Here is a 23,833-nt window from a genome sequence, read left to right as displayed (position 1 = left end):
CTTTGGGTTTGTCAAATACTAAATTGCTATAGTTATTGACTATTTTGTCTTGTGAACCTAACCTATTCCACTGATCAACTAATCTACTTCTTAGCCAATACCAGATGGTTTTGGTAACTGCTGGTTTATAATATAATTTTAGATCTAGTACAGGTAGACCACCTTCATTTGATTTTTTTTTCCATTAATTCCCTTGAAATTCTTGACTTTCTGTTTTTCCATATGAACTTTGTTGTTATTTTTTTTCTAGGTCATTAAAATAGTTTTTTGGGAATCTGGTTGGTATAGCGCTAAATAAGTAGATTAGGTAGTATTATCATCTTTATTATATTTGCTCACCCTATCCAAGAGCATTTAATATTTTTCCAATTGGTTAGCTCAGACTTAATTTATGTGGAAAGTGTTTTGTAGTTTTGCTCATAAAGTTTGATTTTCCCTTGGCAGATAGATTGCTAAGTATTTTATACTATAAGTAGTTACTTTAAATGGAATTTCTCTTTTTAACTGTGACTGTTGGATTTTGTTAGTGATATATAAGAATGCTGATGACTTATATGGGTTTATTTTGTATCCTGCAACTTTGCTAAAGATGTGGATTATTTCTAAGAACTTTTTAGCAGAATCTCTGGGGTTCTCTAAGTATACCATCACATCATCTGCAAAGAGTCATAATTTGGTTTCCTCATTGACTACTTTAATTCCTTTAATCTCTTTCTCAACTCTTGTTGCCAAAGCTAGGATTTCTAATACAATATTGAATAGTAATGATGATAGTGGGCAACCTTGTTTCACTCCTGATCATATTGGAAATGGTTGCAGTTTGTCCCCATTACTTATGATGCTTACTGATGGTTTTAAATAGATGCTACTGATTATTTAAAGGAAAAGTCCATTTATTCCTATACTCTCAAGTGTTTTTAATAGGAATAGATGTTGGATTTTATCAAATGCTTTTTCTGCATCTATTGAGATGATCATGTGCTTTTTGTTAATTTGGTTATTAATATGGTCAATTATATTGATAGTTTTCCTAATATTGAACCAGCCCTGCATTCCTGGTATAAATCCTACTTGAACATGGTGTATTATCCTGGGGATGATTTCCTGTAATCATTTTGTTAATATTTGCTTTAAGATTTTTGCATTAATACTCATTAAGGAAATTGGTCTATAATTTTCTTTCCCTGTTTTTGTTCTACCTAATTTAGGTATCAGTAACGTGTGTGTGTCATAAAAGGAATTTGGTAGAACTCCTTTAATCCCTATTTTTTCAAATAGTTTATATAGCATTGGAGTTAATTGTTCTTTAAATGTTTGGTAGAATTCACATGTAAAGCCATCTGATGCTGGGAATTTTTTTCTTTTCTTTTTTTTAAATTATAGCTTTTTATTTACAAGATATATGTATGAGTAATTTTTCAGCATTGACAGCTGTAAAACCTTTTGTTCCAATTTTCCCCCTCCTTACCCCTACCCCCTCCTCCTGATTACTGGTAGACCAATACATGTTAAATATGTTAAAGTATATGTTAAATACATTATATGTATACATGTCCATACAGTTATTTTGCTGCACAAGAAGAATAGGACTTTGAAATAGGGTACAATTAACCTGTGAAGGAAATCAAAAATGCAGGTGTACAAAAATAGAGGGATTGGGAATTCTATGTAGCTGGTTCAATTCATTACTATTCTATTGGAACTGATTTGTTTCATCTCATCTTTATTGAAGAGGGCCACATCCATCAGAATTGATCATCATATAATATTGTTGTTGCAGTACATAATGATCTCCTGGTCCTGCTCACTTCACTTAGCATCAGTTCATGTAAGTCTCTCCAGGCCTTTCTGAAATTATCTTGCCGGTCATTTCTTACAGAACAATAATATTCTATAACATTCATATACCACAATTTACTCAGCCATTCTCCAATTGAGGGATATCCATTCTGTTTCCAATTTCTGGCCACTACAAACAGGGCTGCCACAAACATTCTTGCACATACAGGTCCCTTTCCCTACTTGAAGATCTCTTTGGGATATAAGCCCAGTAGTAACACTGCTGGATCAAAGGGTATGCACAGTTTGATAACTTTTTGAGCATAGTTCCAAATAGCTCTCCAGAATGGCTGGATGCATTCACAATTCCACCCACAATGTATCAGTATCCCAGTTTTCCCACATTCTCTCCGACATTCTGCATTCTAGCCGATACGACAGGTGTGTAGTGGTATCTCAGAGTTGTATTAATTTGCATTTCTCTGATTAATAATGACTTGGAGCATCTTTTCATATGCTAGAAATAGTTTCAATTTCTTCAACTGAGAATTGTCTATTTATATGCTTTGACCATTTATCAATTGGAGAATGTCTTGATTTCTTATAAATTAGAGTCAATTCTCTATATATTTTGGAAATGAGGCCTTTATCAGAATCTTTGACTGCAAAAATGTTTTCCCAGTTTATTACTTCTCTTCTAATCTTGTCTGCATTAGTTTTGTTTGTACAAAAACTTTGCAATTTGATATAACCAAAATTTTGTATTTTGTGATCAATAATGATCTCTAGTTCTTTGGTCACAAATTCCTTCCTCTTCCACAGGTCTGAGAGGTAACCTATCCTATGTTCTTCTAATTTATTTATAATCTCATTCTTTATGCGTAGGCCATGAACACATTTCAACCTTAATTTGGTATATGGTGTCAAGTGTGAGTCAATGCCTAGTTTCGGCCATACGAATTTCCAATATTCCCAGCAGTTTTTGTCAAACAGTCAATTCTTATCCCAAAAGTTGGGGTCTTTGGGTTTGTCAAACACTAGATTATTAAAGTGATTGACTATTTTGTCTTTTAAACCTAATCTATTCCACTGATCAACTAATCTATTTCTTAGCCAATACCAAATGGATTTTTTTTTCCTTAGGGAGTTGATTAATAGCTTGTTCTATTTCTTTTTCTAAAACAGGAATGTTTAACCAATTTACTTCTTCCTCTATTAATTTGGGCAAGCTACATTTTTTAAGGTATTCATCCATTTCATGTAAGTTATCAAATTTATTGGCATGAAGGTGGGCAAAGTAATTCCTAATTTATTGCCCCAATTTCCTCTTCATTAGTGGCAAGTTCTCCCTTTTCATTTTTAAAACTAACAATTTGACTTTGCTCTTTCCTTTTGGAAACTATTGGGTTGATGCACTGAGGTAGGGACTGCTGAGCACTTCAGGCTAATTACTGATTGGACAATACTCTATGTGAATATGCTTGGAAAATGGTCTTTTCCACTATTCATACTGGCTCAATGATTGGTGTATAGAGGATTGTAGGAGGGACTAGGGGGTGGGGTAAGATGAGGAAGGGGCATACTCTTGGTGGTAGATGAGGGAGAAGGCAGTTGCGAAGATTCTGCTTTCATCCTGTTCAATCCTGCATCTGGGGACCAAGAATAAAGATTAAGGACTTTTGCTTATCCTGACTCTGGCTGATTCTGGGGTGTCCTGGGTGCTAGCGCTGTCATCACACCTTTTTCTAATCAAATTTGCCTATTATTTTATTTATTTTGTTAGTTTTTTCATAGAACCAACTTTTAGTTTTATTTATTAATTCAGTAGTTTTTTTTTATTTTCAATTTTATTAATCTCTTATTTTTACAATTTCAAGTTTAGTGTTTGACTAGGATTTTTTAACTTGCTTCTTTTCTAGCTTTTTTAGTTGCAAGCCCAATTTGTTGATCTTCTCTTTCTCTATTTTATGCAAGTAGGCCTCTACAAATATAAAATTTCCCCTTATTACTACTTTGGCTGCATCCCATACATTTTGGTATGATGTTTCATTATTGTCATTTTTTTGGGTGAAATTATTAATTGTGTCTATGACTTGCTGTTTCACCCAATCATTCTTTAGGATGAGATTATTTAGTTTCCAATTATTTTTTGACCTATTTTCCCCTGGCTTTTTATTGAATGTAATTTTCATTGCACCATGATCTGAAAAGGATATATTTACTATTTCTGCATTTATGCATTTGAATCTGAGGTCTTTATGTCCTAGTATATGGTCAATTTTTGTATAGGTTACATGAACTGCTAAAAAGAAAGTGTACTCCTTTCTGTCTCCATTTAGTTTTCTCCAAACATCTATCATACCTATCTTTTCTAGTATTCTATTTACCTCTTTGACTTCTTTCTTATTTATTTTGTGTTTGGTTTATCTAATTTTGAGAGTGCAAGGTTGAGATCTCCCACTATTACAGTTTTGCTCTCTATTTCTTCTTGCAGCTCTCTTAACTTCTCCTTTAAGAATTTAGATGCTACACCACTTGGTGCATATATGTTTAATATTGATATTGCTTCATTATCTGTGTTACCCTTTAGCAAGATATAATGCCCTTCCTTATCTCTTTTAATTAGATCAATTTTTGCTTTTCCTTGATCTGAGATCAGGATGGCTATCCCTGCTTTTTTGAAGCATAGTAGATTCTGCTCCAGCCTTTTACCTTTACTTTGTATGTATCACCCTGTTTCAAGTGTGTTTCCAGTGAACAACATATTGCAGGATTCTGGCTTTTAATCCAGCCTGCTATTCTGCTTTCTGAGGGAGTTTACCCCATTCACATTTATGGTCAAAATTACTAATTCTGTATTTCCTGCCATCTTGTTAACCCCAGCTTATGCTTTTCTCCTTTCCTTCTAAGCCCTTACCTCCCTCCCCATTATTAAACTTATGAGCACCAGTTGCCTCAAGCAACCCTCCCTTTTTAGGATCCCTTCCCTCACTTTAGAGTTCTTCCCCTTTTCTTAACCCTTTTCCTCACAATTTCTGTATTCACTTCCGCTTAGCTTCTGTTCATTTTCACTTTTCCCCTCCCACTTTTCAATGAGGGTGGTAGAAGTTTCTCTGTAAATTGAGTATGTTTAATATTTTTCTCTTTAAGTCAATTCTGATGAGAGTAAGATACACACTATGTTCATCCGCCTCCCTTCTTTTCCTTAGCTATAATAGGTTTCCTTTGCCTCATTGTGAGATGGAGGTACTACATCATTTTCCTTTTTTCTGGTACAATTTCCTTTCCACCTCTATCTTCTTTTTTATATTATAACAGTAAAAGCAATTTATACAGGTATTCTTTATGTATCCTCATAACAGAAATATATTTCCCAAGATTTCTTTTTACCTTTTTATGTTTCTCTTGAGTCCTATATTTGGAGATCAAACTTTATGTTCTGTTTTTTTTTTTTTTTTTTTTTTTTTTTTTTTGTCAGAAATAGATGGAATTCACCTATTTCATTGAATGTCCATCTTCTTCCCTGGGGAAAAAATGCTCATTTTGGCTGTGTAAGTTATTCTTGGCTGCATGCCAAGTTCCTTAGCCTTTTGGAATATTAGATTCTAGGCCCTTCAATCCTTTAATGTGGATGCGACTAGATCCTGAAGAATCCTTATTGTGGCTCATCTGTATTTGAATTGTTTTTTTTCTAGCTGCTTTTGTAGTACTTTTTTCTTGGTCTGATAGTTCTGGAATTTAGCCACAATATTTCTTCAAGTTTTGATTTTGGGATCTCTTTTCAGAATCCAATGAATTCTTTCAATGTCTATTTTATCCTGTTTCTATAACATTTGGGCAGTTCTCTTTGATGATTTCCTGAAAAATATTGTCTAAACTCTTTTTTTCATCATAATTTTCAGGAAGTTTAATAATTCTCAGATTCTCTCTCCTAGATCTATTTTCTAGGTCTGTTATTTTCCCAAGTAGGTATTTAACATTTTTCCAATTTTTCTTTTTCTTTTTTCTTTTTGGTTTTGCTTGACTGATTCTTGGTGTCTTCTTGAGACATTCATTTCCATTTGTTCAATTCTGATTTTTAATGAATTATTTTCTTCATTTACTTTTTAATTTCTTTTTGTAATTGTCCAATTGAGTTTTTAAATGAGTTGTTGTGTTCTATGGAATTTTTTTCCATTTCTCCAATTTTACTTTTTAGAGAGCAATATTTTTTTTCCAGTTTACTAATTCTGTTTTTCAGGGAGTTGATTTCTTTATCCATTCTATCTTTAAATGAATGGGATGACTTATCCAGACCCTCTTGCCAACCTTTCCTTTCCTTTCCCCATTTTTCTTCTAGCTCTCTTGTAGGAGCCATTTTAATTTCTTCTATGAGAGCCTTGTGTGATGGGGACCAGATTATATCCCCTTTTGGGGTTTCATCTAGAGACAATCTGTTTTTAGTCTCCTCAGGGTTTGAAGTCTGCTCTCTATCAGTACAGAAGCTATCTATAGTTAGTGCTTGCTTTAACTTTTTACTCATTTCGACAAAAAAGAAATAAAGGAAACAACAACAACAACAACAACAACAACAAAAACTTGCAGTCTGCTTTTTGGACAGTATGGTATTACCAAGTTTCCTCTACAGACAACAGGAAATAGCAGTGAAGCAGCAGTGGTACAGCAATGACTGTGCTGCATCTGCACAGTGGTTGTGCCCTGAGAGCCTGCTGAGTCACTCCAGGTGTTGGGTGGGGTAGCCAGGTCCTGAGAGACTCTAGCATTTCAGGGTGATAGTCTTTACCCCCTGTGTTTATAGCTTCTTTGCTGATCTACTGGCTTTCTGCCAGAGCAATGTAGCCACACTGTGGTAAAGTTCTCCCAGCAAATTTTCCACTGGTTGAGATCACACCCCATCCCCCTCAGGTCTGTTCAGCATGAGCTGCCTTCCATGCTCTCACTGCCAACTTGCCTGATGCTGCACCTGGTCTAATTGTCCCCACTCACAAGCAAAAACAGACCTTTCCTAATGAATTTCGAGGATATCTTCTGTTGGTAATGTGTTGCACTCCAAATATTTGTGATTTTTTTCAGTCAAGCATTAATTCTGAGGCTTTTCATAAAAGAAGTAGTCTGAGGGCAAGGAAGAGCTTAAATAGATGCATGTGTCCCCTCCATCATCTTGGCTCTGCCCTCTCCCTCCTCCTACTTTCTTAAATGATTTTAAGCTTCTTTTTGAGTTCTCCAATCTGTTCTTTCTCGACTTGTGACCACTTCCCATTTTATTTGGGGGTTTTGCTCATAGGTGTTTTAACATTATTGTCCTCATCTGAGTTTGTGTCTTGGTCTTCCCTGTCACCATAATAACTTTCTATTGTCAGAATCTTTTATTATTATTTTGTTGTTTTTGGCTTTTTTCTTTGCTTCTTTTCTTTCCTTCCTTCCCTCCCTCCTTTTCCTCCTTCCTTTCCTTCTTTTTCTTTTCTCTTTTTTCTTTCTTTTTTCCTTCTTTCCTTCCTTCTTTCCTTCCTTCCTTCCTTCCTTTCTTCCTTTCCTTTTCTTCATTTCTTTTTCTTTCTTTCTTTCTTTCTTTCTTTCTTTCTTTCTTTCTTTCTTTCTTTCTTTCTTTCCTTCCCTTTCTTTCTTTCTTTCTTTCTTTTTTTTCTTTCTTTCTTTCTTTCTTTCCTTCCCTTTGTTCTTTCCTTTTTTCTTCCTTCCTTCTTTCCTTTCTCTCTTTTTTCTTTCTTTCTTCCTTCTCCTTTTTTCCTTCCTTCTATTTTCAAGGTGGAATGAGTACTGTTTCAGGTTTCTTGTGCCAATGGCTACAGGCCTTTGCTGTATACCTAGTTATGCACTGATGTTGTCCTGAGGCCTATGAGGGATCCTTGTGTCTGGTGCTGTGCTAAGGGGGTACAATGGGGATTTGCTGGTATTGGAAGCCATATAGAGGTATGGAATTTCCTTGGTGTTGATCCAGGATCCTAATGATGGTGTCTGGCATATGCTGAGGCCCAGTGGGCTGTTTCTGTGTTTATTTAGTACTACACTGAAGCACATTGCCTCTGGAGGCTGCCTGTTTACCCAGGGCTGAAGCATATTGAGGTAGGTGTATATGTTGATAGCTGCCTGTCTACCTAGCCAGCCAAATAGTTGGTGTCTGTTATATTACAGCATGTGGTGATTTGCCTAGTTGAGGATGCCTATTTACTTGGAGCTAAACTGAAGCACTTAGAGATCTTGCCACTGGAGAATGCTTGTTTGCTTGCAGTTGTGTTTAACCATATGGGGATTCCTGGAGTTGGAGTCTGTTGGCTCCCCTGGTTACACTAAAGCATCTTGGGGGGGAGACTTGCTGTGATTTTGTTTATAACCTCTCAAATCTATGGAACTACTAAAGTCTTTCTATTTTTAATAGGAAGATTATGAACGAGCAAAACTATGGTATCAAGAAAGATGTTTAGCTAACAGAGAACAATTTGAAGGTAAATTTTACTCATGTATTTGATTAAGTATAACAATTTTTAAAGCTAAGAATAAAATAGTATAACATATATGTTTGAACTAATAATTTTCTATGAAATCTACTGTCTTAAAAGGTTATGAATTAATCATTAAAAGATATGCTTATGATTTAAAAATGAAATTTCATTAACTGCTATGAACTCACATGGAAATGCCAGTCATATTTACTTTTTTTGTAATTTATGATTTTTAGATGATTTTATTGCTATCACTTTTGACAAAAACAAGACCCTGAGCCAGGTAAACTGTTGTATTAAAAGAAGGTAAGAAATAAAATTGTGGAATGATTATTTAAAAGGTGCTAATTATAAATATTTAAATGGCAGTTTTTTCTAATAGAAAATATAATTGTCCTAGTGATTTCAATTTTACTAATGAATGACTTCATAGTATCTCAGAAATTCCATAAATGAGCAATTCTAGAAATGAATTGTACAATATTAATCAAGAATGACCTTAGTGAAACAATATGCCTTAAAAATTTTATCAAGACATGAGAATACAAAAGCTCATAATTATGCTCATAAGTTCTTAAGTCTAGAGGCACCAAAAGAATGTCTTGGATGAAGTATATCTCTAATATTTTTTCCCTTTTTTGTAGACATCCACTTGCTTTTATGGTCTGGATCCATTTGTTCTCTGGAGGCCTTGCTTACCAAAAGTTGCAAAAAAGAAGAAAATAGTCAGTCACAGAATTATATCATTTCTTATTGACTCTGAGCAGAAAACTGGAATCTATCTTTTAAAAGCACAGGTATATTCTGTCACTTAAAGGTGGTTTGTTCCCAGTCAAACATAATGAAAGTACAAATGTCCATGCTGCAGTTGATCCATGGTATCATTACATAGTACTTCTAGCATTGGTTACAGATAACTAGTCCAGTTCAAAGTGGTTTTTGAATAGTCCCTACCTATAATCATATAATATAAAAGAATTATACATTTGAAAGGGGCTGAAAAAGTCATCCAATCCAATCCCTATCCTGAATATTACTTCAGTTTAAAGATTAACTTACCTGCATTTGAATTTGCTATCTCTCAATAAAACTCTTTCCATTTTTAATAACTGATATTACTAGATTAATAACTGATATTACTAAAATAACTGACATTACTAGAAATATAAGACACCAGAGTTTATAATATCTGGAAAATATGGGAATTAAGGGACAAAGAAAAATAAATTTTAATAGCCTCTGTCCAGAATTATAGAATTAGAGATTTGTTAGAGACTACAATGGCAATCTAATTCAATCCTTACTCCAAATATGTCATAATTTTAAAGCATTCCTGGCAAATGTTCATTATTCCTTTATTAGAATTCACTGTTCCCCAAAATGACCCTTTTTTTTAAACACTCCAAAAATAACTACTATTACAAGGGTAATCATGAAAAATCAAGAGTCCAGAACTGTCAGGAAGAGATGAAACTTAAGGGAAAGAGAGATAGTTGCAAGAATACCTAGATCACAGTGACTTATCCCCTTCAAACATCATCCATAAACAGTGTCTATACTTAATGAAGGTCATAGTTGGCAGCTAAGGCCTATTGCCTAATGAAACATGGGTTCAAGTATCACCTCCAATATATAATAACTATGTCAAATCACAATCTCTCTGAACCTCAATTTCTTCATCTGCAAAAAAAGGACATTGATGTCTGTATTTTTCAACCCATACTGCATTATGAGGATCAAAAGATATATGTCAAGTATTTTGTAAATATTAAATGGTAGATAAATATTAGCAGATGCTATTAGTGACAAATGTCCACATGAATTAGAGAAAACAAAACCTGTATATCTTTGCTTTTTTACATTTGTGATTTTTGACTACAGAGAAATTATTATATTGACACATAGGGGGAGATTTTGGGCAGTTTTTTCCTAGTAAGGTTTTTTGTTATTTTGCTAGGAATTGGGAGTAAGAGGGAAGGGGGACAAAAATAAGAATTGTACAACCCCTTAGATTTTTAAAAATTCTGTTTAGGATAAGTAATCCTTATCTTATTCCAAATAATGGGGAGCTGAGGGTTATAAATATAAGGAACAGTACATTAAATTAGACATATCCCTATCTTAAGAAGAGCAAACTGTTCTGGGAATGATAAAAGTTCAAGTATCTTTGATTTCTTTGATATGGATTTACTTCATACTAACACAGATGTCAACCTCTTTTGATATTTATGGATTCATGCATTTCTGCAACTGAAAAATATATCAACCTTCTGAAGATGAGCCTCAAAATTGTCCTTGAATGATGAGGGAATAAATACTCATACTCAAAAGATTTCCATGTTAGCAAGGCTGCACATTCTTTAAGATGCTATAGAGAGACAATACTGGAAAGATGGAAAGAATAAGTCAGAAAATTTCAAGCTCTCCAGAGTTCCCCCCTCAAACAAGACTAAATTGTGACTTAGTGTGAATGTAGAGTGGTTTAAAACAAAAAGGAATTAGAACATAACTGTGGTCATTCTGGGACAAAGAGAAGATTGAAAGATACCAGAATAAAGGTTTGATCTGTGTTAATTGTGAGTACTTCCAGGCTAGTTCCACTGAAATAGCAAGTGGGAATCCCTGGACTTAGTCAGATTGGTGGACAGCCTATATCCCAGCCACAGTAATTTAAATCTCCCAGACAATGATGGTAAGTAGGCATCTGAGTTGAGGAAACTTGAGGGAACCTCTGCTGATAAGTAATGCCAGACTCAGTTGTGCTGCTGAGACATGGCCTTAGGAGAGAAGGAACTATTATATAGTTGGTGAGTGCAGGGCAGTATAGGGCAGAGATACTATTGGCTGTGGCTACTTACAGAAGGGTAGAGTTATTTGTTTTCAGTTCCAGATCAGAGGGGAGAATTGAAGGAGAACCTGAGACCAGAAACACCCCCATCCTGCACTAAAAGCTCTTCTATTAAAAACTGTGCAGACAGAGGAGAAAGAAACAAACCATAGAAAGTTACAATGGGAATAGAGAAAACCAGGATTCATCTCCAGAGGAGAAAACTGAAATAAAAAAGCATATCTCAGAGAGTAACTTTAAATGGTCACCTGTACAAAGAAAATTCACATAAGAGTTCAAAAAAAACTTTAAAAATCAAATGAGAGAGATTGAGGAAAAAGAGCAATTCAAAGAAAACAAGACTATGAAAAGAAAGTCAATCAACTAGAAAAGGTAATCCAGAGTCTTAATGAAGAAAATGACTCTGAAAACTAGAATTGGTCAAGGGAAGCCAGCAAATTTATAAGGGATATAGATACAATTAAAAAATATAAAAAATGAAAAAAATAAAAGAGGGTGTGAGACAAGGAAAACAGCAGATCTCGAGAACATATCAAGAAGTGAAAAATGATAATCAGACTATCTGAAAGTTGTGCTCAAAACAAGAATATAAAAACAATTAAATAACATTATTCTAAAGTGTTGTAACAAGAAAGAAAAGCAGAAATAGAAAAAAAATTCATTAACCACCACCTGAAAAAAAAGATGAGAAAAACCTTTGGAAACATCATCACCAAATCCCCAAACCCTCAGATCAAGAACAAAATACATTATAGTTTCCCTGTTTTTCTGTTTTGATTTATTCTATTTTAGTTTTAGCAACAACAACAACAAAAAAAACCAATTCAAATACAGCAAAGCCACAATTAGAATCACAAAAGGCCTATCAGTAACTACATAAAAAAATCACAGTTCATGGAACATTATATATTGAAGAGCAAAAGAATTAGAAGTACAGCTGATAATGTGATACCTAACAAAGTTAAGCATAAGGACAATAAAATGAATATTCGATAAATTGACAGACTTTCAGGATATCATTGCAAACAAAACAAAACAAAACAAAAACCACATGTACAAAAAATCCTGAACTTAATAAAAAATTTGACTTAGAATAGCCAAGAAAAACAATAGGTAAACATCAAAGACTAATTTCAAGATATTCAATGAGGGCAAATTGTTTTTGTTTTATAGATGGAAATTAAATTATATGTCTAAGATTGTCATTAATATTTGGGTACTTCAAAGAAAAGCTTGGGGTAGAGCTGAGTATGATGTGATTCTAAAAATCAAAACAATTCAGGAAAAGGTAAGTTATATGAATGAGGTGCAAGAGGAAGAACTGGGACCAAGGAATTAGATGTCAGAGGAGGATAGTTATGAAATCCTACTCACATGAAGAATGAATTAAAGAGTGAACAACACATATATATTTAGGAGGGTATAAAAGTCTTTTAAATTTATAAAGAAATAAGAGGAGGAGCAAATAGGATAAAGGACATATAGAAAGGTGTGTATAGGAATAGGAATGGGATAAAGAGGGAAGAAAAGGTTAGGAGGAGTGGATAAGAGAGGATCTTTCATGTGGAAATTAAGTAGTAACAAGGCAAGGTAGCAGTTAGCAGAGGAATCAGTAGGGATAGAAAGAGAGTTACACCCAAACTATATACTATGATAATAATAATCAATGATCATAACAAAGATCAGTAGAATAACAATAATAACAATGATCAGTAGAACTTATTAGAAAAAAAAGCTAGTATTCACTGATCTCAGAAAAAGTTAAAGCTAAAATAAATTTATTCCAAAAACTGGAAAACTATATTATATGGCATATTAATCATAATATTATTTAAACTTTAAAATAACTAGATAGTATAGGGTTGGAATATTGCTGTGATATTGGAAATAATGAGTTAATGGATTTAGAAAAAATAAGGAGGCTTGGGCTTATGATGATGTTATCTACCTTTAGAAAAACAGACCACTAGAAGTACAGCCTTACATAGATGTATATAAATGTATATATGTATATATGCATGTGATTATAGATTTCTATGTATATGTATATGTATGTGTGCATATTTATAAATATATTCATACTTAAATATAAATTTCTTGGGCGAGGGGGGAAAGAAAGAATAAAAAGTGCACAACAGAGAACAAAAATGTTTGGGGGGGGTTTGCTTATTTTTCTATTTTGAAATACATTTTTAAAATATTTGGACAAAAAAAAAGATCCTATAATAACTTAAATCTCTAGGCACTAGAGATTCTGAATGAAGGAACAGATTGATGATGATGGAAAAATCTCTCTGATCATATAATTTTATGTAATCGTTTATTCATTTGTTTGTTTATTTATTTATTTTTAAGGATACGATTTCTGTTGCTGTAAGGACTCTACATAATTCTATACCACAAGTTCAAATGAAATTTCCAAGTTTCAATTTTCCTGATTCTTTTTCTCTTCCTCTTGGAATGGTTTTCCACCCTAGAAGTCACTTTCTCTATGTTTATGGCAATCAGGTGAGTATTAACATAATTTCACTTGTGGCAAGTTTTAAAGTGTTAGACCCTTGTACAACATTGAGTGTGATTGTCTACTTTAAACTGTCTCTAAAATACTAAGATTTGAGCAAGTCAGTTATGAGGCATCTGGAAGGTTCTGGTCCTCTTAGGAAAAAAAAGGGAAAATCACCTCCCATCCATAATATGCTAGAACTTCTAAGAAGCCCTCTAATAAAACCATTACATGGGAACTTAATGTCTCCATGACACAAGCTCATGTTAGAATAGAGTTCTCTAATCTAAAACTGTGTTCCTAAAATAACTTTACAGGAAAAGGGTTTACAGAACACAAAATAAGAAAAAGACAAAATAGAAAAAGAAAGACTAAAAGAGGAAAATAAAAACAAAACAAAATATTGTCATGTGCCCAGTAGAACTATAGGGAGCACTCAAAATATGTAACAATAAATTTTAATTTTAAAAAAGCATATATAATAATAGATGTGATTATATCTTTATAATTATTCATTTTTTCTTTGCTAGCTCATTGTGTTATTCTCTATTGTGCACTTTTTACCTTATTCTTTTCCCTTTTCATAGCCCTATCTATGAAAGATCCCATCTCTCCTAAGGTTATAATTAAGCGCACACACACACACACACACACACACACACATATATATATGTATATATATATATATATACATATATATGTATATATATATATATATAGAGAGAGAGAGAGAGAGATTGCTCTCTTGATTGAATCTTTGACTTTGTTTGAGATCAATGATTACTAGTCCTACTTTTTTTCCTCAATAAATTCTATTCCTGAACCTTTTTAAATGTTTGTGTATATCTCTTATTCTCCAGACTACTAACTCTTGTATCTCGATTTCTTAACTTGCCTTGCTATTACTTAACTTCCTTCCATCCATGAATACTTCCCTTACCTTCTCCACCCCCCACTTTTATCCTTTCTATTTATCCCATTTCCATTAATCTACAGACTTTATCCCATTGTTGTTAATCTACACTCCCTTCTCTACTATACCTTATCCTACCCCCCCCCCCCGCCATTTATAGATATTGGAGAGTGCTATACTTCATATTATAATACACACACATACTTATATACATGTATATGTATAATTGTTCCCTATTTAACCCATTCCTGATGTGAGTAGATTTCAGAACTATCAGCCCTCCTCTGTGTCATGCCTCTACATCATTTTCTTCCTCTGCCATCATTACTATTTTACCTTTTCCTAGACAATTTTGCTTAAAAAGCAAAGTCAGATTATTCTTAGTTCTATCCCAATCTTTCTTTTGGACTACTACCCAGTTACTAATGTCAATCTTAGACATATGGTTTACATTTCCATATATAAAACATAAGCAGTTTGTCATTATTGAATCTTTTAAAATTAGTCTTTGATATTGGCTCTTAGATGTTAAATTTTTCTATTGAGTTCAATTTGGTTGAGACAAAATCTTTAAAATCTGTAAGTTCATTGAATGTCCTTTTTTCCCCCATTCAATATTATGCTTAATTTTGGTGGATACAATACTTTTGGCCACTGGCCTAACTTTTTAGGACATATATATCATTTCAGGACTTGCAGGGTTTGTGTGTGTGTGTGTGTGTGTGTGTGTGTGTGTGTGTGTGTATGTGTGTAATGATAAAACCTGTTCTATTTTATTTGCATTTCCAGCATTTTTGAACTGTCTTTTGCAGCTGTTTCTTATAGAATTTTTTCTTTGATCTGGGGTTTCAAAATTTAATATTACTATTTCTATGTGCTTTCCTTATTGGATCTATTTGAGGTAATGATTGATCTTTTCTGTTCCTAATTTCTTCTTGTGTTCTATCACTCTTGGAAAGTTTTCTTTAATTATTTCTTGCATTATTTTGTCATTCTTTTTTTTTTTTTTTTGGTCACAGCTTTCAGGTATTATTCTTAGTTTTCTCTTCTTGATCTGTTCTCTAGATCTGTTATTTTTCTTAGATATTTCACATTCTGTTCATATTTTGTTTTTATTTCTTGGTTTCTTATAGTTTCATTGGATTTCTCTTGTCCAATTCAAATTTTTAAAGAATTATATTTTGTTTAAGATTCTGTGTTTTGATTATTCTTAAGGACTTATGATGAAAAATCCTAACCATACTCAGAGAAGGAACTGATGGTGTATGAATACAGATTGAAGCATTTTCTTTTTCTCTCTCTCATTTTTTTAGCTTAATTTTTTTAGGATTTTTATTTTCATTTAGGGTGGGAGACATATGTTTTCTTTCACAGTTTGACTTTTATGGAAATATTTTGCATAACTTCACATGTGATCTCTTATATATTGGTGGGAATAAGGGAGAAAATTTGGAACACAAAAAATTTTTAAAAATAAATGTAAAAAAATGTTCTGAATATACTTGGGGAAAATATTAAATAAAATAAATCTCAAAAAATAAACAATCAAAACAACCAAAAAAAAAAAAAAGACTTTGTCTCCTTTTCTGGTTTGTTAACTTGTTTTTATTTTTTTTCTTAAATGATTCTCATTTTATTTTTTAATTTTTTTTTAGTTTTTCCTCACATTTGATTTTGGGAGTCAAAATTTTTTGAGTTCTTTTATAAATTCTTTCTGAGCAGGTAGCCATTTAAGAGCCTTTTTTACTTCACTCTTCTTCTCTGAAGATGAACCTTGGTCTTCCCATTCCTCACAGAAAGTTTCTAAGATTGAATTCTTTCTTGTTTATTTTTTTTTAAATGAGAACTATTAGTTTAAGCACTTCTAATTCTGGGTGAGGATGATGCCTCTAGCTTCACTTCAGCTCTCCCTTCTACCCTGAAATTCCAAAATTTCACTCCACTTTCCTGAAAGTGCCTGCAACCTTTAATTTCCCTGTCCCACTGGTTTTGCACTCACAGGGAATGCTGACTCCTTCTAGTCCAAGGGCAGCACACCCCGATCTAGTGTTCCTAATCAGCTGAGGTTCCCTCAGTCTCCTGGGTCTCAGACTCCCTGAATCTCTACTTTGTCTGGGAGGTTAAAAGTTCCTGTGGTTTAGGCTGAAGTTTCAATCCAGATTTCTGCAGAGCTAATCAGGAAGTGTTTAACCTCAGTCCTTGGGTTTTCCTTCAGATCTTCTCTAGTTGTCCTAGGAGGATTCCTGTTCTGCTCCCATTCTTACTTGTTTTTCACTGGTCTATGTTTACCCTGAGGCACCATTTTGTGGTGTTTGTGTGAGAAATCTGGAGAAGTTGGAATTTTCTGACCCACTATGCCATCTTCTCAGAAGCTTCCAATTTTTGGAATCTTCTGATATATCTTCTACTTTGCAGAAAACTAGTGGGTGATAATTGGAAGCATCCAAAGAGAAATATTTTGTCACCATACATAGGACTATAAACATATTCTAAACCTAAACAATTGTGGCTGCAGTTACAACTACAGTTAAACACAAACGAAATTTAATGATTGAAATTTTAAAACAAAAACTATATTATTAATTCAAGTCCCAGTAATTCAGAATTTGTGATATATCTAGAAAAATATAATTGATGTCTATCATTGCTATGTTTGTGGAAAAAAATTCTTAAAGTCACTATTTGGGTGCATGATTACAACAGATTATTTTTAAACTAGTTATTAGAATAAGCTTTTTGAAAATTTTTATAAACAATAGATTTGCTCATTAAATTATCATTGCAGGTGATATAAGGGTTTCTTTTAGGAAATATTTTATTACTTTTTTTGAAATTTCTTTTCATTTTAAAAGAAATCAGTCACTGATTTTTTAGAAATTATAATTTAGTCTTTTAATTTTCTCCTTAAATTTAACTACCTAACTCATAGGATTAATCTCATGATTAAGGCCAATACTAACATTTTTTCTTCATAATCATTCTACTTCCCTCAACCCTTTCTATCACAAGCCACCCAAGGATAAGCTTCCAAAAATCTAATTATAATAGTATTTTTGTCTTTAAACTTTTCAATTAATAAATTTTGCTTTGATCTATCACATGACCCCTATTGAGTTAACCAATCACCATGTAATCTTCAGTAATGATTTTGGAGTAGATTCCAATATGTGGATACTTTATATTGTAAATAAAGATGAAATTGTTAATAAATTGAAATAGGTCTAAGGTATGGGGACAAATCATTTACATATGTAAGAAATCTAGTTGGCAGAGGAAGAAATATTGAAAGATTTAAGGAATTATTTTATAAACCAATTTTAGGAGGAAGGTTACCAAAAAGAATAGAGACTTTGACTCAAAAAGCAATCCAGGATAAATCAATAGTTATATTTTTGGAAAATATTTTTGAAATTCAGTTACATACATATAAAAATATACATGGTGATAATGACTGGAAAACTGACAGAATTTTATAAATTATTCTTTATAATAATCATGTTTTTATGTCTCAAAATTGATCCAAACATGTAGATCACAAAAGATCTCAAAGTGTTGTTCATTGATAACAAAAAGGAAACAAAAGATGCTAAAAATTATTACTTAGGTACCACAAAATGTAGCACTAAAGGTATTTCTGCAAAATAGTCTCTCAAGAATTTATTAACATCACAGAACATTTTTTGAGAAAAGCAATCATAGAAATAACTCTGTTCAATCTTCCTTTAATTAGTAATATCTACCGAGGCATAAAATTGGCTTGCCACAGGTGTTCTTTGCTATCATAAAATACATTCTGTAAAAATGCCAAGAACAAGAAAGAATACACACACACACACACACACACACACACACACACGTGTAGAAGGAAAAAGAAGGGTGGAGGGACTTTAGTTAACTTCTTACAATTAAGCAGTCTTCAAATCTGCAGCTTTCTGTTCTGGAGTCTTATATGCAGAATTTCGATATGATCTATCTCTTGGTTAATACTGTTTGGGATAAGAGTAGGTATCAAAATATATTCCCCCTCACATTCAGCATATAGAAAACCTGTGGGAGTGAGTGGACAAAAATATAAAAGATTAATCAGTACGAATGGCTTGCCACCTAAGCCAATAATAAGAACATCTACATTTATGCCATTGAAAATCAATTGAAGTATTGATCTAAATGCCATTAGAAGTCAAAGGAGTCAAAAGCATCTCTGTCTTAATGATGGATGAGATCTGGATAGGTGGAGAAAATAGGAGAAATGATTCAAGTTATGTGGAAAAGTACAAAGGTAAAAAAAAAATTATTTGTAGCCATGTTCACAAGGATCATTTTTATTACCTATATTTGCCCACTTTAAATTTTGTTCTCAGGAGTTAATAGTTCTTGATGACTGGTCTCGTGATTTTAGAGCCATTTGCTCATGCTCAGCATATGATGAGTTTTGCTGGCAGAATTTAATTTGGATACACCAACTTAAAAATCTCTATTTACTTGAAGATATTTAATAGGTACATCTCATTCAATAAACAAGTATTTGTTAAGCACTTGCTATGTGTCAGGCACAGTGTTAGATATTGGTGATACAAATAAAGAATGAACCATTCTCTACTATCAAGGAGCTTACAATAAAATAGGAAAAATAAATATATATGATGTATAGACATATATACATATATGTCTTTGTACATTTATTATATATGTATACTATAAAGAAAATACATAAATATAAATAAATATTTAAAATAAGTAAAATAGAAAACAAGTAAAAATAAATAAAAATAGAGTATATCAAAAGAAATAAGTCCCTTTGTGGCTAGGAAAAGTAATTATTTCCATAATATTAATCCACTTCTGCTTTTCTGATATAAACAGGAAAACTTGCCAACAGTGACCATGGGTTTCTTTTTGGGTGAATTTTATCCCTTAATCATTTGAATATGTTTTAACATCTTACTAATGATCAAGTAATTGAGTTATTTCTTCATTGTTTGTAAAAATTTGTATAAATGTTTTCTCTTGATTTAGAAAATGCTGTTTTTCTTTCATGCTACCTATATACTCACATTTAATAGAAAATTTTCTTTTAGTTAATTTTAAACTTAATGTTCTTCATTTAAGTGTTTGCGGTTAGAAATCTGCTAATCCAGTTTCAGCTTTAAATCCCTCCTCTCTTTCTCTGTCTGTGTCTTTCTGTATCTCTGTCTTTCTCTCTCTTCCCCCTCTCTCTTGTCTGTCTGTTTCATACAAATACTCACCCATCACAAAGTGATTCACATAAAATGCACAAATGTAATAATTTGTTATTTCTTGAATTCAGCACTCAATCTCTCATAACCATGCCATTGTAGGTCTGCTCTCCAACCTGGGATGTTTATATTTTTTTATTTCTTCTATTTATAATCCATTGCTTTCTTCAGGGATCTGTTCATACATTATATCCAATGAAAAATTTGCCTAATCTCCTTAGATGTTAGTACTTTACTTCTCTCCTCAAATTTTCTTTTATCTATTACTGCTTATGAACATGCTGTACTCTTCCAGGAACTTGCATAAATTGTTCAGTGAGATTTTTTTGCTAGCTCCCTTATAGGATCACATTGTTGTTGAACTGGACTTTAGAGTACACAGTGTGTTTCTAAAGAATATATATATATATACACACACTTTCCTTCTTGTTTCCACCTTTCACAACTTTAATTTTTCATTCAAATCTGACTCTAATGCCAACTTTTCCATGAAGCCATTCTTGAGTCTCCCATTTATTAGCATTCTCTTACTCCTCACATTACCTTTTATGTAATTACCTGTTTGTTTGTTATATTCCCTAGTAGGTTGCAAGCTTATCAAAGGAGAGTGTTAGTTTTTAAAAATTTGTATTCTTAGTACCTTTCACACAATGGGTAAATAACAAATGTGAACAGAATTGTACTTTTCTAATGCAATATACCTCACATTATAAAACAAAAATATTTTTTGCTATTATTTTTTTCCCCTAGGTGTGGCTTTCAACTGATGGGGGCAACAGTTTTGTGGTGGTAGGCTATATGTCAGATGACCCCATCCAGCGCACCTACCATTCTTTTTATAGTGCAGATATTATCTTTCTTTCTGTGTCTTCAACAATTCATCTTTCAAAGGCAGGTAAGGAATTCAGATGCAGTCATTAAAAATGGGGCAAATACTATAAGCAATTATATCATCCATTGAAAGGGATGACTTTCTACTCTTCCAGTTCTGCTTTTGCTGGGGGAGTGTTGTTTTTTAATGTATTTATTTATTTAAAAGTTAAATTCAAAATAAGAAAAAAAAGACAGAAAAAAGAAAAAATAAACATTGTCATGTGCCCAGCAGAACATCGGGGAGGAATCAAAATATGAAACAATGTATTTCCATTTCAAGAAAGCATAGGTAAATAGTTGATAGTTGGAGCCAAGATAGCAGAGTGAAACCAGGAAGCCACTCAAGCTATCTGTTTCCCTTGTTTTACCAAAGTAAACTTCTGAATAGTAGGACAGAATAAAAATGTTCTCTAAATCAAGATAGATTGGAAAAACTTCAAGAAAGGTCAGTCTCATTGGAGTGAAAAGGGTGTTCAGCCCAGCTCACAGACTGTAGGAAAGCTGGTAAGAAGGTCTTAATCACAACAAATAAGCAACTAAAACAGTCCTGGCTCAGTAGAGGAGCAGATCAGTGGGGCAGCCTTGTGTCCCCACTCAGAAGAGAAATTTTGGGAAATCAGGCAGTTTCCTGAAAAGAACACTACAACACTACCCACTGCAAAAAAGGGAATCCTATGTTCAAAGCCAAGGCTCAGAGCTGCCTAGGAAGTTTGGGACAGTACCCTTTACTTGAGAAACTGAGCTAAATTTTAAATGTAAAAAAAAGAAGAAATACTAAAAGAAACGGAAAGAAAATAAGAAACAGAAAAGAATCTTGACCATAGAAAGCTACTATGGTGACAGGAAAGACTAAAACAAAACTCAAATGAGGACATTTTGTCCACAGAAGAAATCTTAGAGTGTTATGAATTGGTCTGGAGACCAAAGAGGCTTCTTGGAAGTGCTCATAAAAGACTTTAAAAGGAAAATAAGAGTGTGGGATGGTGGAGGCAGCAGCTATGAGGGAATGAAGGTGCTGATTAAGAAATTCTGTGTTATCTTACTATATTCAGTTCAAGAATACTAGGTTAGACAACTTTACTTGTGGCTAAATCCAGTAAAAAATGAAACAGGAAATGAAGGCATTGAAGTCTTAACAAAAGAACATTCTGAAAAGGATGGAGAGAAGGAGCAGTACACACAAAAGATTTACCATTTAAAGAATAAAGTTCCTGAGTTGTCAAGATGATTGCTCCTGAGGGCTCTTTGGTATTTTGTGAAGAATCCTGGAATGCATATTTCTACTGTAGAACATCTACATGAAGAATGGATATAGGAAGTTGATTTTTCACAAAGATTGATCAGGCACAAACCAGACTTTGGAACAACAGAAAATGTACTTAATTTAGATCCTAACATATGGAAGATGGTTGAAATTGTTCATATTGATATTGCAAATCAAAGTCAGATATGTACTTAATTTAGATCCCAACACATGGAAGATGTTTGAAATTGTCCATATTGATATTGCAAACTAAAATCAGATAAAATTTGCATATTACAAATTGGATGAAGACTTAGCTCTATACCAATCAGTCAAGACCAAGAAAGGACCCAATTGGAAGAAAGACCTGGCAAATAACCAAGACTCTCCTCAAATGTGTGACTATAAGATGGTAACCATCAAATTCAAGTGGTGGGGTCTTCAGAGTAAAGTAGAAAACTTTATTCAAAAATAATAAAAAATAATATTAACTTTCACTACCACCTTTTTTGTTGAATTGACAAGTGGATTGCTCTATCGAATACATTTGAAAAGCGCAAATTGAGATCCAGAAAAAGCTTGAAGCTCTATGTAATCAACATCAAGTGAGGGGAACCAAGGAATACCCATGGCAAATGAAGAAAGATCTGACCAGTTGTTGTTTCACAGACATGTGCATGTGACAATCTATACATATGTACTGCTATCCAAACACATGTATATATATATATATATATATATATATATATATATATGTGTGTGTGTGTGTGTGTGTGTGTGTATACATATATATGTATATATATATGTGTGTGTGTGTGTATGTATATCTGTAACTGTATAGAAATTGCATGCATAGCTACAGATACTGATGCACAAACTTATGTGTGTATATATATAATATATATATATATATATTATATATATACATATATGCATCTATTTGGGGGTATTAGTATAATTTCTCCAGAGTATTGTACCTACAGGAAAAATGCAAGGGAAAATAGTTTTACTATATATACCTGAAGCTGATTTTAATAATTATTAGAGTAAGGCCCTTAGTGGATGAATTGACTACAATGTAATGCTAGCTGGCATGTTTCATGGATATCAAGTTGTGGACTAATATATTCTTTTTTGTCATTCCCTCAAATGTTTGTTATAGCTTTCTATTTGAATCTCATGAGTAAACAGACTCGCAAAGAAAAGAAAGGCAAATAAGAGGGGTAAATAAGAAAAGAAATGAGAGATATGTAAGAGAAAGGCAATAGCTTAGAAAAGAAAGGTAATTCCTTTAAAAATGCAATTGGCTAAAGGCAAAAAAAAAATCCACTAAAGAAAATAAGACTGCAAAAATGGAGTTAATCAAATGGAAAAAGAGGTAAAAAAGCTAACTAATGAAAAACACACATTAAGAACTAGAATAGATCAAATGGAAGCTAATAATAACTCTGGGACACAGAATCAGTCAAACAAAGTAAAAAGAATGAAAAAATGGAAGAAAATGTGAAATACCTCATTAGAAAAACAGCTGACCTGGAAGACAGATCAAGAAGGGACAATTTAAAAATTATCAGTCTACCTGAAGGCCATGACCAAAAATAGAACTTAGATAACATTCTTCAAGAAATCTTCAAAGAAAACTGATTTGATATTCCAGAAACAGAGGGGGATTGAAAGAATCCATCAATCACCTTTGGAAAGAGATCCCACAAGCAAAATTACAAAACTCCAAAACTCCAATACTCCAAAACTAAATTACTGCAATACGTCAGATAAAAAACAACTTAAATATCAAAGAGCAATAGTCAGGATCACCCAGATTCTGACACCTTCCATAATAAAAGATCAATGAGCCTGGAATACCATCTTCTGGAAAGCAAAGGCTTTATGTTAAATCAAGAATTAACTACCCAGCTAAACTTAGCATCATCTTTCAGGGGGGCAATGGAACTTCAATGAAGTAAGAGACTTTCAATCAT

At 32.9% G+C, this 23,833-nt stretch overlaps 1 protein-coding gene and 1 pseudogene across 1 annotated transcript in view; both read left to right on the top strand.

Annotated features, from left to right (window-relative positions):
• LOC127546648 (cation channel sperm-associated auxiliary subunit beta-like) overlaps positions 1–23,833 on the top strand; it is a 161,285-nt gene that overhangs the window by 86,014 nt on the left and 51,438 nt on the right. The window contains 5 exon segments of the mRNA XM_051973660.1: positions 8,174–8,240; positions 8,474–8,520; positions 8,882–9,034; positions 13,441–13,593; positions 20,489–20,633. Coding sequence (XP_051829620.1) covers positions 8,174–8,240; positions 8,474–8,520; positions 8,882–9,034; positions 13,441–13,593; positions 20,489–20,633 — 565 coding nt within the window.
• Positions 21,618–22,537, top strand: LOC127552278 (phosphatidylinositol transfer protein beta isoform-like; annotated as a pseudogene).

Source organism: Antechinus flavipes, chromosome 2 (assembly GCF_016432865.1).
Source record: "Antechinus flavipes isolate AdamAnt ecotype Samford, QLD, Australia chromosome 2, AdamAnt_v2, whole genome shotgun sequence".
Lineage (NCBI taxonomy): Eukaryota > Metazoa > Chordata > Mammalia > Dasyuromorphia > Dasyuridae > Antechinus > Antechinus flavipes.
Note: the sequence above shows the minus strand (reverse complement) of the source record. Positions and strands in the feature narration are given on the sequence as shown.